At 51.2% G+C, this 14,911-nt stretch overlaps 6 protein-coding genes across 6 annotated transcripts; 3 read left to right on the forward strand and 3 right to left on the reverse strand.

The window, feature by feature from the left end:
- Window positions 1-181: 181 nt before the first annotated feature.
- Window positions 182-1,811, forward strand: mpkC (mitogen-activated protein kinase mpkC; the record flags this gene model as incomplete). Its single annotated transcript, XM_046082929.1, has 9 exons — window positions 182-237; window positions 300-347; window positions 437-566; window positions 635-678; window positions 749-848; window positions 906-1,262; window positions 1,321-1,399; window positions 1,460-1,643; window positions 1,697-1,811. 9 exons carry the CDS (start codon window positions 182-184, stop codon window positions 1,809-1,811), a joined length of 1,113 nt encoding a protein of 370 aa, XP_045938886.1.
- Window positions 1,812-3,080: 1,269 nt separating this feature from the next.
- On the reverse strand, window positions 3,081-4,629 carry LDX57_001289 (putative neutral amino acid permease; the record flags this gene model as incomplete). Its single annotated transcript, XM_046082930.1, has 3 exons — window positions 3,081-3,876; window positions 3,952-4,381; window positions 4,437-4,629. The coding sequence occupies 3 exons, from the start codon at window positions 4,627-4,629 to the stop codon at window positions 3,081-3,083; spliced, it is 1,419 nt and encodes a 472-aa protein (XP_045938887.1).
- Window positions 4,630-6,238: 1,609 nt separating this feature from the next.
- LDX57_001290 (putative amidase) lies at window positions 6,239-7,939 on the forward strand (the record flags this gene model as incomplete). Its single annotated transcript, XM_046082931.1, has 3 exons — window positions 6,239-6,267; window positions 6,320-6,942; window positions 7,008-7,939. The coding sequence occupies 3 exons, from the start codon at window positions 6,239-6,241 to the stop codon at window positions 7,937-7,939; spliced, it is 1,584 nt and encodes a 527-aa protein (XP_045938888.1).
- Window positions 7,940-8,273: 334 nt separating this feature from the next.
- Window positions 8,274-9,218, reverse strand: LDX57_001291 (SDR family NAD(P)-dependent oxidoreductase; the record flags this gene model as incomplete). The annotated part of the gene is made up of 3 exons (XM_046082932.1): window positions 8,274-8,569; window positions 8,624-9,079; window positions 9,161-9,218. 3 exons carry the CDS (start codon window positions 9,216-9,218, stop codon window positions 8,274-8,276), a joined length of 810 nt encoding a protein of 269 aa, XP_045938889.1.
- Window positions 9,219-9,529: 311 nt separating this feature from the next.
- On the forward strand, window positions 9,530-12,422 carry LDX57_001292 (uncharacterized protein; the record flags this gene model as incomplete). Its single annotated transcript, XM_046082933.1, has 6 exons — window positions 9,530-9,659; window positions 9,735-10,202; window positions 10,253-10,540; window positions 10,605-11,649; window positions 11,713-12,128; window positions 12,196-12,422. 6 exons carry the CDS (start codon window positions 9,530-9,532, stop codon window positions 12,420-12,422), a joined length of 2,574 nt encoding a protein of 857 aa, XP_045938890.1.
- A 771-nt stretch (window positions 12,423-13,193) lies between these two features.
- Window positions 13,194-13,943, reverse strand: LDX57_001293 (uncharacterized protein; the record flags this gene model as incomplete). Its single annotated transcript, XM_046082934.1, has 1 exon — window positions 13,194-13,943. The coding sequence occupies one exon, from the start codon at window positions 13,941-13,943 to the stop codon at window positions 13,194-13,196; it is 750 nt and encodes a 249-aa protein (XP_045938891.1).
- Between the last annotated feature and the right edge of the window lie 968 nt (window positions 13,944-14,911).

Genomic DNA, 14,911 nt, shown 5'->3' on the forward strand with positions numbered 1-14,911 from the left:
ATGATGGTACCAGGTACACACACTGCGGAAGGTACTTCCTAGGCAAAACTCTGCCCCCGTTTCATCTTGATCATTTTGTTTGGCTACCTTTAATATCTTAATAATCCGAGCATTTTTTGCCTCTCAGTACTAGCCCACTTGCATTACTTCATCAGCCTTGATTTGTTTTCTTAGCATCAGCATGGCAGAATTCAGTCGATCGGAGATCCTGGGGACGACTTTCGAGACCACCACCAGGTATTCTTCCCTCTGAAGACGACGTGCTTCGCAAGGGATCATTTTGGGTAACACTCTCTCAGATATGCAAACGTGCAACCTGTTGGTCTGGGTGCCTTTGGGCTTGTCTGGTATTCTCACCCTTCCTCTTCCCCCCCTGAGGATGGACTCGCCTCGTTGAACAGCCCCCTTTTGGGTAATACTAACCCATCTGCGTCAGCTCCGCATATGATTTAATCGGCCAGCAAAATGTGGCCATCAAGAAGATGATGACCCCATTTGCCAGTACGGCCCTCGCCAAGCGCACTTACCGAGAGGTCAAGTTGTTGAAGCAACTCCGGCACGAGAATGTGTGTGTCCTGTACGCCCGAATCATAACTAAAGGGCTTAGACTTGTTGTCATGCTAACGACGCGCAGCTCATTTGTTTATCTGATATCTTCATCTCGCCCCTAGAAGACGTGTATGGTTGACCCCATCTAGCTTGATCCGTCGAGGGGAAATAGCTGCGGCTCACTAACCCAGGACTGTAGATACCTAGTCACGGAACTTCTAGGGACGGATCTCAATCAACTGATGAGGGCAAAGCCGTTGGATGCCAGATTTGCGCAGTTCTTTATGTATCAAATAATGGTATTGCTCCCATTGATGGCAGGCACATGTTGGCCGGTTTTGTCTAATAGTTTACAGCGAGGATTGAAGTACATTCACTCGGCCGGTGTCATTCATCGAGATCTCAAACCGAGTAACCTGCTGGTGAATGAGAATTGCGATCTGAAAATTTGTGACTTCGGCTTGGCTCGCGTCAGGGAACCTCAGATGACCGGCTACGTTTCAACGCGATATTACCGGGCACCCGAGATTATGCTAACGTGGCAACGGTATGATGATGCGGTCGACATATGGAGTGCGGGTTGCATCTTCGCCGAGATGCTACGGGGTGAACCACTGTTTCCCGGGAAGGACCACATCAACCAGTTCTATTTGATCACTGATATCATCGGCAATCCTCCAGACGAGGTTATAGAGAGAATTACGAGCGCAAATGTTGGTTGGACGTGACAGATATCGGCTTTACACCTGCAATACTGACTTAAAGTGCTAGACGCGACGGCTTGTCAATTCATTGCCAAAGAAAGGCTCGCACCAGCTGAGATCCGTGTTTTCGGGGTTTGATGATCATAGTAAGGACTTCGTTTATATTCAAGGCGTCTTTGGAATTTCTGGCTTATATCACACAACAGCCATCGATCTTCTTGAGAAGACACTAGTATTTGATCCCGAAAAACGCATCTCGGCCGATGAATCTTTGAAGCACCCCTATCTATCGCCTTATCATGATCCCAACGACGAACCTGTGGCAGAAAAGGAATTCGACTGGTCTTTCAACGATGCCGATCTGCCCAAGGATACGTGGAAGTTCATGATGTTGGTGCAGCCGATTGTTCCCCGCCAGATTTTCAACTGACTCCCGTTTGCAGATACTCCGAAGTTTTAGACTACCATAGTGTTGGTGGGGCTGCGCAACCAGAACTAGACCAGGACGACATTTCCAGCAACATAGACCTCTTTCTACAAGAAATCGGCCCCCAATGAGACGATCATTATCACAACCCAGCAAACTAGCCAATGATGTATGGTTTCAGTGGAACCTAAGACATACTTCATCTTGACGCGAGGGTCCGTACAGAAGCAGGGAACCACAACGAAGAAGATTCTCTTGGGTGAGTGGGAAACGACATTAATGGGTGGGGTAATGCCCCTTGCCTACGGCCTTTCACAAGCTTCATTTAAGTAGCCTAATTCAGCATGCCTTATTTCACTCCGAAAGCTTCTTGTGCGGTTCTTTCTGGGTTACACCTGAATTATTACCGAGTCTCGAGACGTTGATCAATTGAAAATCGATTCTTTTCTTTTGCACAGGTCGGCTCTCAGTGCTTCTTGAACTAACAAATATATCGGAAGACGTACTAAGCGAACTCAGTAGATCGGATCATTTTGCTTCTGGACCTCAAACCCACAGCAGGAACACATAGTTTGCCATTGCAATCGAGCGAATAGAATCGAAATCCGCCGCATCCGACCAACTAGACCCCTCCAGCCATGAAACCCGTCCCTGCAATCTCTCCTGTCTTGTTCTTTTTCCTACAGACCATCGCTGCAACTTCTTCAAACAACCAACAGCAACACCACAACCCAAATGCTTCATGGGAGTTCAACATTTTCCAGAACAAACAATGCACGGGTGGAGTGACCACATATTCAGGAAATGGGAGCACGCTTTGTCGGGACGCTATCCTCAACGGCGGAGGTTTGGCATATATTCCTGGGACATTCACACAGCCCTTGTGTACGGTGACGCTCTTCGAAGACGATGATTGTGCGCGTAACCAAACCGTCGGAGCGATTGGTGCCAGCGACTTGGACTCGTGTCGGATTCCGCTCACGCAAAGCAACGAGGGAATTGAAATTCGAAGTTTTATTGTCCGGTGCTGAAGGATTATCATCTTTGCATATGTCGTGCAATGGTCCTTAGGTTAAGGCCAACGAGGTCATGCGCTACACAAGTCATGAATACAATGAGGATATGATTATGCAAGTCACTTGGTCCGTTTCCATCTCGTTCGTTCTGCGTAAGAGAACATTCCGGTCTTTTGAAATGAGGCACTTCGCCTGTCGAACTAACCTGCAGGAGAAGTAAGCAAGAGTTACTATGTTGTCCCTGATGCTCTATTTGATGTCTCGTTTAAATGACCTTTTCTGTGTGCATATCACATGACAGTAAGTCGTACAAAATTATACAATATCACAAGTCCTTGGGATCATCGAACATGGCAACCAAAATCACTAACATTGCATTCGCATCTAGACCGAACCACTATTATCAGCGCAAGAAAACACCTTATCGATCTTCCCGCTTTTATAAGCATCCATGATCTGAACAATCACCCCATACGTCCCGCCGACAGCCATGAACGCTCCTAACAGAACAAGACCGACATGTAGACTGTACACGACCTTCCGCATCACACCCCCGCGTCGATAATGGTCATGACTATACAGCCACAACCACCCGGGCAGGCTGATCGCCAGCGGCGCAAAGAAAAGACTCCCCACCAGCGCCAATACATACGTGAAAATCGGGATCGCGGAGGCCAACACGAACGAGATCGCTGAAAGGCTGATTGTACAACTCAGCCATGTACCCCAGTGCGTGAGACTGTTCGATTGCAGGTGTTTTGAGTTGCGCAGGATTCGCACGAAGAGATACTTGGCGGCAACGTGCACATACAGAGATCCGCTGACGATGAGACCCGGTAATGCAATGCCGTATGCGACTCGCTTGACGGTTTCGCCGGCGCTGCCGAGCGAGGGAGAGGCGATCCATTTGCCGCACCAGCGATAGATGACCAGTGCAAAACTGAGATACGAGGCGGTCACGAAACCCATGCTGAGATAGACCGCTTTGGGGTAGTCTTTGGGGTTGCGCATCTCTGAGATGACTGGGAGGAAGGCGGATGTGGCGGAGCTGGAGACGAAGATCGTCGCTGCGGCCGTGATGCCGGCTGCAAAGGTAGGATGGCCAATGACCCGGTAACCGAAGTCGAAGTCTCCGGTCTGAGGGGCCACAGCCGGTCTGTCTCGGGTTGTTACGCCGATACTAGAGGTTGAATTTGTCAGTCTCCAGCTGGGATACTAATCAAACGGTGAGCGAGGGAGGGGAACGAATGCATACACGATGATAAAAACCGCCACAAGAACGCTGAAAAAGCCTACCCACGTGAGCCATCCAATGTGGGAGAATTTCCGGACGCTGGCGAAAGCAGCGATGATGACCGTCGCGATGATTGACCACCAGACCGTACACATGGCATGGAGCGATAAAGCATTGAAGGCAGCCGAGACGCCGATGACGCCGGAGGCGGCCGTGATCACGTATGAAATGATGAACATGAATCCCACGATCTCCCGGAGGATAGGCCCGCCGATGACTTGGGCCATATCTGCTACCGAATGACACTGGGGATGCCGATTGCGGAAGTTTCCCAGGATGATAGCGCCGTATGCGTTGAGGAGGCACCAGCCTACTAGATTCACGGCTCCCGGAAAGGCACCGAGATCGTACATTACCGATGGGATGGAGAGAATGCCGGTAGCAAAGAGCACTGCGATGCATCAGAATTGATGGGTTGCAATCCATACTGCTCAAGAGGATCTTACTCTTAAGAAAGATAGCCGATGCGCGGATCCAGCTCACCGTCCGGAAGTCGACCTGACCATCCCCTCTCTTGAAAACCTCATATTGGTCACTTCCACCCTTGAGCTCTTCCGAATTGGCAATTCCGAAGTCATCGGCGGGCGGGCTAGCCGCAGCAATCTTGAAGTCCTTTGTGTCATCGGGAGAAGCCGCCATGATAGACGGGATCGGCTTAAGAGCAACTGAATAAATCAAACAACGCTCTCCAAGAAACCAGGATCATTTGCGTGATATGCTGTCTATCTTATATATGCTATTGAGATCAGCCTATGACCTCCTTGGCACCCTGATAAGCGACAGGCAACGCTGGCTGTCATCGATAAGGAACCGTCTCTCTACCTCATGTAGCAAGGTCGATTGATAACAGTCTTGGAGTCCAGGATCCACAGGAACGAGCTGATAACGCTCACGGACTAATCAGCAATCACACTTGGCAAGTTCTGTCCGTACCCCGCGCCTCTAGAAGCTCGAGAAGCCACAGAGATATCCCATTGGAGGAGCGATCGGGCTCGATCGTAACCACGAATTGGAGTTACTTGATGCTCGGCAGCGCTTGCCCTGCCGCTGACCGCTGCACAGTAGAAACCCGGAGTGATCACCGAGGATGGAGTAGGGAGTAGTAGATAGCAGGTAGGTGCTCTAGTGGAAGTGACAAGAAGCTTAGTTTAAATAAACTTACTTTCCCTTTTCGTTCGTTGTGGAAGGATAGATTGACACGTAGCGTTCAGTGTAGCACTCTGAAGAGGTCGTGATGTCAGCGACTCGGTGGCGAATAAACATCCGAGCCAACATATGCGATGAGAGAACAGTACCTAGGTAGCTGGTTGTGCATGTTCTGAGCTGTCTTATAGGGTTATCGAGTAGTTACTAGCTCAGCTGAGACGGCATGGTGATGAGAGTGATTTGGTCAATAATAACAAGGATCGGCCCCTTGCGTCCTCCTCTTTCGGTCATGAGGCTAGCTGAACCCTAAACCTTACTGATGGTAGGGTCTCGCGAGCAAGATAGTAATTAAATTAAAAGGAAGAATTTCTTTCTTATATTGTTTCTTAAGAAGACCACTTTTCTCTTTTTTCTTTCCTGGGGTTTTTATAGCGACAGTATCTTCATTGCAATTATCGCATGACGGTCGGGCCTCTGGCATTGCTCGGTGCAGGACTCGTGCATTTAAAATCAGAACGTGTATCTGAATCAAAATGGGAAGACTTCGAAAAGAAAACTATATTTCTTTTCCGATGATAGGTATATTCTTGCGAATTTTTCTTGCCTTAACGGATAACTACTCCGTACGGGCTCGTTATCAACACTTGACTTAATGGACCCATCGCCATAAGACGGACGCGGGATTCACCCATGCTAATTCTTGACACCCACCGGACGGTCTCCGGCTAGTCTTAGCTACAGACAACTAAGCTAAATGGCTAGAATCCTGATACCACGCCGTACTCGCCGATCCTGTCCTGCCACGTTGGAGTCGCCTCATGTCTACTCCAACAGCGGTGATAAGAGCCCGTGGGCTTGGCAGTTGGAGTTGGAGAAATGGCGACGACGATGGAGATTTCGTCCATTCTTATGTAAATGCTTCTCTAATGATATTGGAGACGGAATGGGGTTCTTGGGTACAGAAAATGAGATTTATCGCCCTCGATATCTTTTCTTCTTGATCTGTGCGAAAAGGTGTTGGCGCTGACGGACTCTACTACTAATTACACTATTTTACGCCTACAAACGCCTACCAATTTGTTTCGTTCGCTGCTAGATCATCATGTCGGTGCTGTTCACGTCGATTTCTCCGTAAGTCCGAGTCTTTTCCTTGGGGATGTGCCCTACTTACCTGTCGCGATAGGAATAATCCGGTCAAAAAGGGCGATGTCCAAGATCTTCTCCGACCCGTGGGCCTATCCGTCGAACCGGACGAAGAAGATGACTTCCAAACGCTACTAGCAGCGGTGCACGACTGTGCCGAGACCGTCTCGAACATGCCGGACTATCAGCCCGTGCCTGATCTGGATCGCTATCCCCGTCAAAATGTCCGACGTCCATCCTCGGAGGAACAGGTCTTCGGCCACGCATGGGCCCACAAGTTCCTCATCAAGGGCAATGCGAACGGCGGTCCTCTTGCGGGAAAGACCTTCAGTCTGAAAGACTGCATCGCTGTGGCTGGTGTGCCTCAACTCCATGGAAGCGATATCATTCCGTCCTGGACGCCCGTCTCAGATGCTACCGTCGTGACTCGTGTTCTGGACGCTGGCGCCGATATCCTGGGGACTTCGACTTGTGAGAATTTGTGTCACTCGACTTCTTCGTTTACGAGTGCGCAGGGAACGATTGAGAATCCCTTCGCGACTGGGTATTCTTCGGGGGGTAGTACTTCTGGAGGCGCTGCTTTGGTTGCGGCGGGTTTGGTGGATATCACTATTGGTGGTGATCAGGGGGGAAGTATTCGAGTGCCGGCTTCGTTTTGTGGCTGTATGTGAACGAAGAATATGCGTTTTCCGGTCTGTGACAGTATGGCTAATTTTTTTTATCTCCAGGTATCGGCCTGAAACCCACATTCGGCCTGGTGCCCTATAGTGGGATCAGCAGCGGCGATGCTGTCAATGATCACACCGGACCTCTAGCTAGAAATGTCCTCGACGTGGCCACATGTCTGGACTCGATCAGTGGGTACGACGGAATGGACGACAGATGCCTGGGAAGCCCCAAGCACGGCTCGACGCTCTACGCCAACACCCTCCAAACAGGGCCCACCCGACTCGACGGATTCAAGATCGCCGTCCTCAAGGAAGGATTCGAACACAACATGGTCGACCCAGCCGTGAAGAAGACCGTACAGGACGCGATCCAAAAATTCACCCAGCTCGGCGCCACGATCGAAGAAGTGTCCATCCCCGAACATCTCCACGGACCCGCCATCTGGACGATCCAGCAACGCATCGCCGGGTCCCAGAACCTGCTCGGCCACGCCACAGGCCGGCGATCTCTCTACATGACCGAAATGGAGCGCGAACGACTCCCCTGGACGAACGAGGGCTTCCAGCGCGCATACCCAGCCACCAAGAACGTGATCATCAACGGCCTCTACCTCTCCTCTCGGTTTCCCGACCTATACAGCAAGACCAGCAACATCGGCCGCAAACTTCGGGATCTGTACGAGGACATGTTCACGAAATTCGACGTGGTGGTCATGCCCACGACGCCGGTTGTTGCGCCGAGGAATGCGAAACGCGGCCTGCCGATCGAGTCCGTCACGCCGAGTTCCGGGTTGACCATCAATACGGCGATCTTTAATGTCACGGGGCATCCGGCCATGTCGATACCGGTGGGTTTTGCGCCCGCGAAGGATGACCCGCAGGTGAAATTGCCGGTGGGTATGCAGATCGTTGGGGGGTTGTGGGAGGAGTCAAAGATTTTGAGGGCTGGGCGCGCGTGGGAGACGCATTTTGACTGGAAGGAAGGTGTATAAGGCTTGTCGGGAAGAATTGGATAATATGCATAAACTGCTTTACGACTATTTGGTTATGCTATAGGGTATGAAGAGGAGAATTTAATGACATTAGTTATCTGCTATTATTTTGATGGTATATCATCTCGTTGAAAACAACCGCAAGAGTTTTATACACATGGTAAAGAGATTATTAAAAGGTAGATAAATTGGACATCACATTCTTCGTAACTACCTAAAATATCGGGATGATTGTTGCAATTACATTACGCCATTATTAAGGGATCACTTACCCCCCCATCGACAACAAGCGCATGCCCCCAGGATGATTATTTCCACTAAATTATACCATTCCCTAATTAATGACATATCCTCCATCCACAACAAGCGCATGCCCCTGCACAAAGGATGAGTACGTCGAGCACAGGAACAAGATCGTATCAGCAACCTCCGTCGGCTTCCCCATTCTCTTCATCGGAGCAATATCGATGGCCGGCTTCAGTCGCTCTCGAACCTCTTCGCTGTGCGTGGTCATGGGCGTCTCGATAACGCCAGGACAGACGCAGTTGACGCGGATATTGTCCTTCGAATAATCGATTGCATCCGACCGAGTCATGGCTATTATAGCAGCTTTGGAAGCACAGTATGCGGCTGTCGTAATCAGTACAGAACTCATCTACCTTATCGGGGCAGGTTCACACTCACAAGCGCTAGGCCGTCCAACAATTCCTAATTGACTGGCAACGTTGACCACCGATCCTCGTTGCGGTGCACGATCGGGGTCGTGACTTGGAAGGGGAGCTTGTCGGAGCATGCATCTCAGCTCTGCTCGCGAACAGAGGAACGTTCCTCGATAGTTGACGAGATTGATGTGATCGAAGGCTTGTATTGGTGTGTCTGTCGACCGTTGTGCGTCCCCTAGAACCCCTGCGCAGTTGACTGCGTAGTCAATGCGTCCGAATTTTTGGATTACAAGGGCCATGAAGTCTTCGACGAATGGTTCATGTGCAATATTCCCTGCTTCGGCCACGACTTCGGTGTTGGGGTATCTGGTGCAGATAAATTCTCGGGTCTCTTCGAGAGTTGCTGGGTTGTGATCTGTGATTGCGATTTTTGGACATCCTGCTTCGGCGAATGCTCGAGCTGTAGCTGCGCCGATTCCTGGATGGCATTAGATATGGTGTTGGCAGTTGGAGGTAGTATTAATATATAAATTGAGACTAGGAGCGATCGTGAGCATACCTGTGCCGCCAGCTCCGGTGATGACGGCGACTCCGGGAAACGAATATGCGAGCGGCATGACTGAGATGGAGGGTATTTTGTTTCCGTCGTCTCGCGATTCAAGTATCTACCTACTCCGTACTCCGTAATGAGCAATGATATATGCAAGAGTTCAGTTGGAGATCATCATGGGAAGAAGTGGGGCAAGAGTCGGGTGGCGTTGGAGCACGTGTTGGAGTCACGGGCGACTTTCCCCTCCGTCGAAGGCCCGATCGTCTCCGGATTGCCCTCTTGTCACTGCCCCTGCTGTTCTCCAAAAGTGGAGAGTCCTTTACCCCCCCTACCTACCCTGTTTGTTTAGAATCACCCTGGGATCCCCCAAATGACTTGATGTTGTCCCAGTCTTCGCAATATCCCCGAGCCCGTCGTCGCTCAAGTGTTGGAGCAAAACCCCGGGTCTGCAGCCACTGTGGTCGGAGCTTCAGGAGAACCGAGCATCTCGATAGGCATGTCCGCACTCGTACGTACCACCGTCCGCCACGCGACATGACGCTAGGTCCTCGCTGCAGGAATGCAGGCTGACAATGGTCGGCAGATACTAAGGAGAAGCCCTACGTGTGCTTCTGCGGAGCGGCTTTTACTCGACGGGATCTCCTGAAACGACACTCTCGCATCACCCATGACAATAATGGATTGATCTCACCCAACTCCCAACCTGACCGAGATGTCTCGGAACAACAGTCCCAGGCTGCTGCACGTCACACGTCGGCACCGGACCTATCGACGCCCCAGCAGCAGCAACATCCACAGCCGCAGTACAATGTCCAACCTACCCCGCGATCCGAGATGCCTCCCCCGGTGCAACCTAATACAATGGAGCAATGGAATGGACCCCCGCACCCGCCACAGCAGGTCCCATACATGGAACAGAGTCAGGGTATGCTCAATGCAGGTAGCAGCAGTGCAGTTCTCGAACCACACCCTGCGGTGACTCACGATGCCGACATCCTCCAAGCGGCCCAGCTCCTACTTCCTGGCAACTTTCGGGATGCCCAACAACCTGGTAAATTGAGCGTCTACTAGTTTAATTCCTGCCAGCTAATGGCTTGCTAGCTCAACCGTTGCCTTATCTACCGGAGGATCTGAACCACTTTCAAGAATTCACGCATTTCCTGGACTCGATCGGATTGCCCTCGGAATGGGTGCCTGCGTTGGGTGATGTCCCTCAAGTACAGAGTGCAGTCCCCGCCGACGTCCCTGACCCGAGTCGGAACACACGGGAGGTACATGGAACGTCTCGCCGTGGCCAGAGGGAGGGCTCTCGTGGTGATTCTCCATTCCGGTCCTGGTTGCCCTCTGTGCCCCCCGGTGATCAAAGTTTGGGAACAGTCTCTGATTACGGTAGGCTATTGATGTTTCGATGATTGTCTGCAGGCAGTTTGTGGGTTGCTAACCATTTTCTTAGAACCGCCCCAAATTTCCAAGAAGTCCACTCCGCTCAAGGTGAGCGAAGAGCAAAGGCTGCGCCTTGCGACCTCTCTGGAAGAGTTCCGGCATCTTATTCCGGATTTTGTTTTGCCCTCACGACACACGCTGACGAGATATTTGACCTCGTTCTTTGACGGATTCCATCCACATCTACCATTCCTTCACGTTCCAACTCTTCGGATCAACGAGCGCGCTCCGGAGCTTATTCTGGCACTTTTGACTGTAGGTGCGCAGTATCGCTTTGAGCATCGCAATGCCGAGAGAATATTCCATGCTGCGAAGGCGATTGCTCTCCACAGGATCTCCAAAGAGTCCACTCAACCCCCAGCGGGAGCCTACAACACGGTTATTCAAATACCGTTGGAAGATTTGCGTGAATCGTCTCAACAACCCGGCCAACCTCCGATACTCGCGCCATCAGAAAATGCCATTGGGATGAGTGCGTGGAGGCAAATCGAGAATATCCGTACCTTGCTCTCTCTGATGGCGTATTCCACTTGGGAAGGTGCCGAATTGGTCCAGGAGGCTTTTGGTATCCAGAACCTGCTTGTGCGATGTCTCCGCGACTTTGGCTTGACAGAGAATATCACTGTGGCTCCAAGACACGCACCTCTTCAGTGGCACGAATGGGCGGAAGAGGAGTCTATCCGACGGACTCGGTTTATCGCCTTCTGCTTTGTTCACGTCCACAGCATAGCTTACAATATCTACCCCGTGCTTCGCAGCAGCGAAGTACATCTGCGCCTCCCATGCTCGACAAAGGAGTGGAAAGCAAGCACGCCTCAGGAATGGGAGGCGGCTCAAAAAGAAGTAGGCTCGCAGCAGTTGTTTTTCCAAGATGCATTGGCTCTCCTTCTACAGCAGTCGCGGACCACCGTCATGTTAGATCCGATCCCGGCACCTTTGGGTAACTATATTCTCCTCCATGGCCTTCTTCAGCGCATCCACCTAGTGAGCGAGCTTTCTTTGCCGACAGGCGACCAGATGCTCTCACTACCCACAGAGGAGTTGAACAAGCTTGAGTAAGTGATCAGTTGGACTTCAACGCTGGTTTTCTACGAATGGTTTCTAACAGTAATGACCAGGCGAGCATTGCGATCTTGGACTTCAGTCTGGCAACAAGCCCCGGAGTCAAGCCTTGACCCTCATAATGAAAACGGACCTATCCCGTTCACTTCGAGTTCACTCCTAGGCCTCGCCTACGTTCGACTCTCTCTAAATTTGGGGCCTTATCGTCAACTTGAGACGAGAGACCCGTATAGGATTGCCAATGCATTGCACAGGTCCCCTCGACCCGGCCGAAGCTACCGGTTGACACCTGCGCTTATATATTCAGCGCATGCTTTGAGCATCCCTGTGCGACTTGGAATTGACCATGTCGCACGCAGTCAGGCCTTCTTTTGGAGTGTGCGCCATTCAATTGCTAGTCTTGAATGTGCCGTTCTATTGAGCAAATGGCTGTTGTCCTTGGCAGAAACAGGCAATGATCAAAATTTGAGCGGTATGAATGAATGCGAATCAGACAATTTTGCCTACCTACATGAATTTTAGCTGACTTTGCTCTGCAGATAACGAAAATCGCATCCTGCATTGGACCCGATGCATCGTTGAAGAGGCATATACTTCGATGGACTTGGAAGATGACGAAGCTCTCCCCGGCCAAGATCCTGCTAGTCTTGGAGTGGCTGTGATCAAATTGTGGGCCCGTCTTTTCCGCAAAAACACTCAGTGGCCATTCATCAATACCCTTGGAGAGAGCCTAGAGAAATGGTTGGCCTTGATTCGGCCGGCATGAGCAACATGAATAGACTTCATGCACGAAACGAGACGCGCAATCATGATTCTGCTTGAATTGGCTCATAGGGGCTGTAGCCACGCTTTTTACGGATTGAAATTTGTTACGTGCTGTTTGCAGAATCTCAAGCGCTGCATCGCGGTCCGCGCCACCGAAACCTCTCGGAAGACGTCGGGAGATGGACCCTTTTCCTTTCTGGATCTGGCTATTCTCCCCAACCAATTGGACATGGCGACTGTTGGTGCTGATCCTCGGTCGCATGTCATCGGATGAGTGTAGCGCTTCCTGTGGACATCGGCCTCTGGAGCCCAGTGGGTATCCGGCTTTCTGGGGCTTGGCCAGTCGAAGCGCCGTTACATAGCCTGTGTCTCTACTATCAGCGGTAACTCACCCTCGCATTAGGCAGCCGTGCTTCCTAGGCTGAGATGATATTGTGTTCAAGATACACACCCACCGATCTGGATCACTTCGTGACTACGCTCACTCGCTTCCACCAAAACTACTATATGATAGAAATGTATAGGTTCAGAAGTCTTGTACATTAGTCATTACATGACACGATCTCCTAACTTGAAGTACAATAATAAACATGCGGAGACAATTAATTGATTACAGAGTATGTCGACAACAGAAAACCATCATTCCCTGGAAAAGACCAGATATCGTTGCAATCTCCAGTTGGATGCGCCTTTATGTGCCGTGAGATCTTAACGTTATTGCATGCCAGGCAGCGGCGCTCGAGTTCATGAGCCAAAGTAATCTAGAATTTCTCTAGAACACCTTTGCGAAAAGCCCAGCCGAAGGCGAGGCAGAGGCAGTGGAGTTGGTGGTGCTGTTAGTAGTCGAGTTCGATCCGAAAGTGCCGATCAGAGGTCCGATGTTCAGCTTCTCACCGCACGGCGACGAGGGAGGCGAGACGCAGTTCTTGAGGTACGAGCCCAACTTTCCGGGCTGGGTTCCATTCTGCAGGACCCAGTCCGGAGTGTACGCAGGGACCAACGAGGAGCTGTTGGTCGGGAAGACGGTGCCCTGCTGCTGGCTGGCGATATAGTAGGCGTGGCCGCTGTGCTCGGCCGACAGACGCGCCAGCAGGAAGGAAACCTCGGGCGACTGAGTGTAGCCGGACAGGCCGATCAAGGCGCCGGTGATGCTCTGCTCCAACTTGAGCGCGTTCTTCACCCAGGTCTCGCCGTCCGACGCGGACGGGAAGGTGTAGTTGCACCGGGGCGCACTAAAGCCGGAGACCTGGGATCCCAGCTGCTGGACGGCGCGGACGCCCAGGCGGTTCTGTCGCTGGATGCCTTGGAAGTTGCTCTGGTAGTTGGCGCGCGAGCTGTTGGTGACGCTGTTCAGGAAGGTCTGGTTCAGCGGCTGCGCCGAGTAGTATCTTTCGGCGAGATACTGCAGAGCCCAGCCGAATTGGACGACTTGAACATCGCCCGACTTGGGCGAGCAGCTCGAGTTCTGGGCAAAGGCGGCACCGGCCAGGAGGAGGCCGCTCAACGCAGAGAAGATACGCATGATGCTTATGTACTCGGATGTGTCTTTTCGCTTGGTCGCTTTTTTTGGTCAAGAGAGGCTCACTGGATGAGTGAATATGAAACGAGAAGAAAAGTATTCCGATCCTAGCAAATAGGGAGAAAATCGCAGGGATTCAGAAGAGAATAATACTCAGTCCACACCACCCTCTTAATATAACTCCTTCCCACCACCCTCGAACACAATCCAGTGGCCGCGAAGACATGGAAAAATGCAACGGTATGATGCAATGACAACTATTCTTAGCCTTACACAACCACGCAGCTTCGTCGTCCAACCCCCCCGGGGAACGCCGAATCCAAGGCATCGCCATCGTCGTTGCATCATACCTCTATATCCTCATAGCACATTCCCATGCTATTCCCGGTACCGTGAGCCCAAAAGGATCCCTGCACCCTGGAAACAATGAACCTTATTACCGACGTTTCATCCATTGAAGTGATCTAATCCCCGGGTCTTACGTGGCTTTTTCCCAGTCCATTCCGGGGCTGAGCAGGAAGCAGGATCTTCAGCGGTGTATTGTGTGGGGATGTTTCGTTAGCATTAGGCAGAAGAGAAAAAGTGAAGAATTGGTGCGATCCGGCCTTTCCAGCCGTTGATCTCATGCGGAAGATCTCGTGATATCATCATGTTTCCCCCGGGGGGTCCGAATCGGTCGGGATCCAGAGGGAAAAAAAAAGAGAAGAAAAAAAGTTTGATAGATTGGATATGATCGACCCGTTCGTGAACTTTCTTTTTCTTTGCTTCTCTCCCGGTTCTCGGAACACTGACTACATGACATGACTCGTACCCTGCCTGTGGTTCAACGATTGACTAGATCATCGTGGATCTAGAAGAAAGAAAAAAGTCGTTGAACCTGTCCGTTGGGAAGTGGATGCTGTCATACTTCGGATCTGCTCGGATCTTCGATTAAACTTGGGTGGGGAATGTCGATCGCCTGTCCAGATGGA

Source organism: Aspergillus melleus (assembly GCF_016097325.1).
Source record: "Aspergillus melleus strain CBS 546.65 chromosome Unknown contig1, whole genome shotgun sequence".
NCBI classification, from domain to species: domain Eukaryota; kingdom Fungi; phylum Ascomycota; class Eurotiomycetes; order Eurotiales; family Aspergillaceae; genus Aspergillus; species Aspergillus melleus.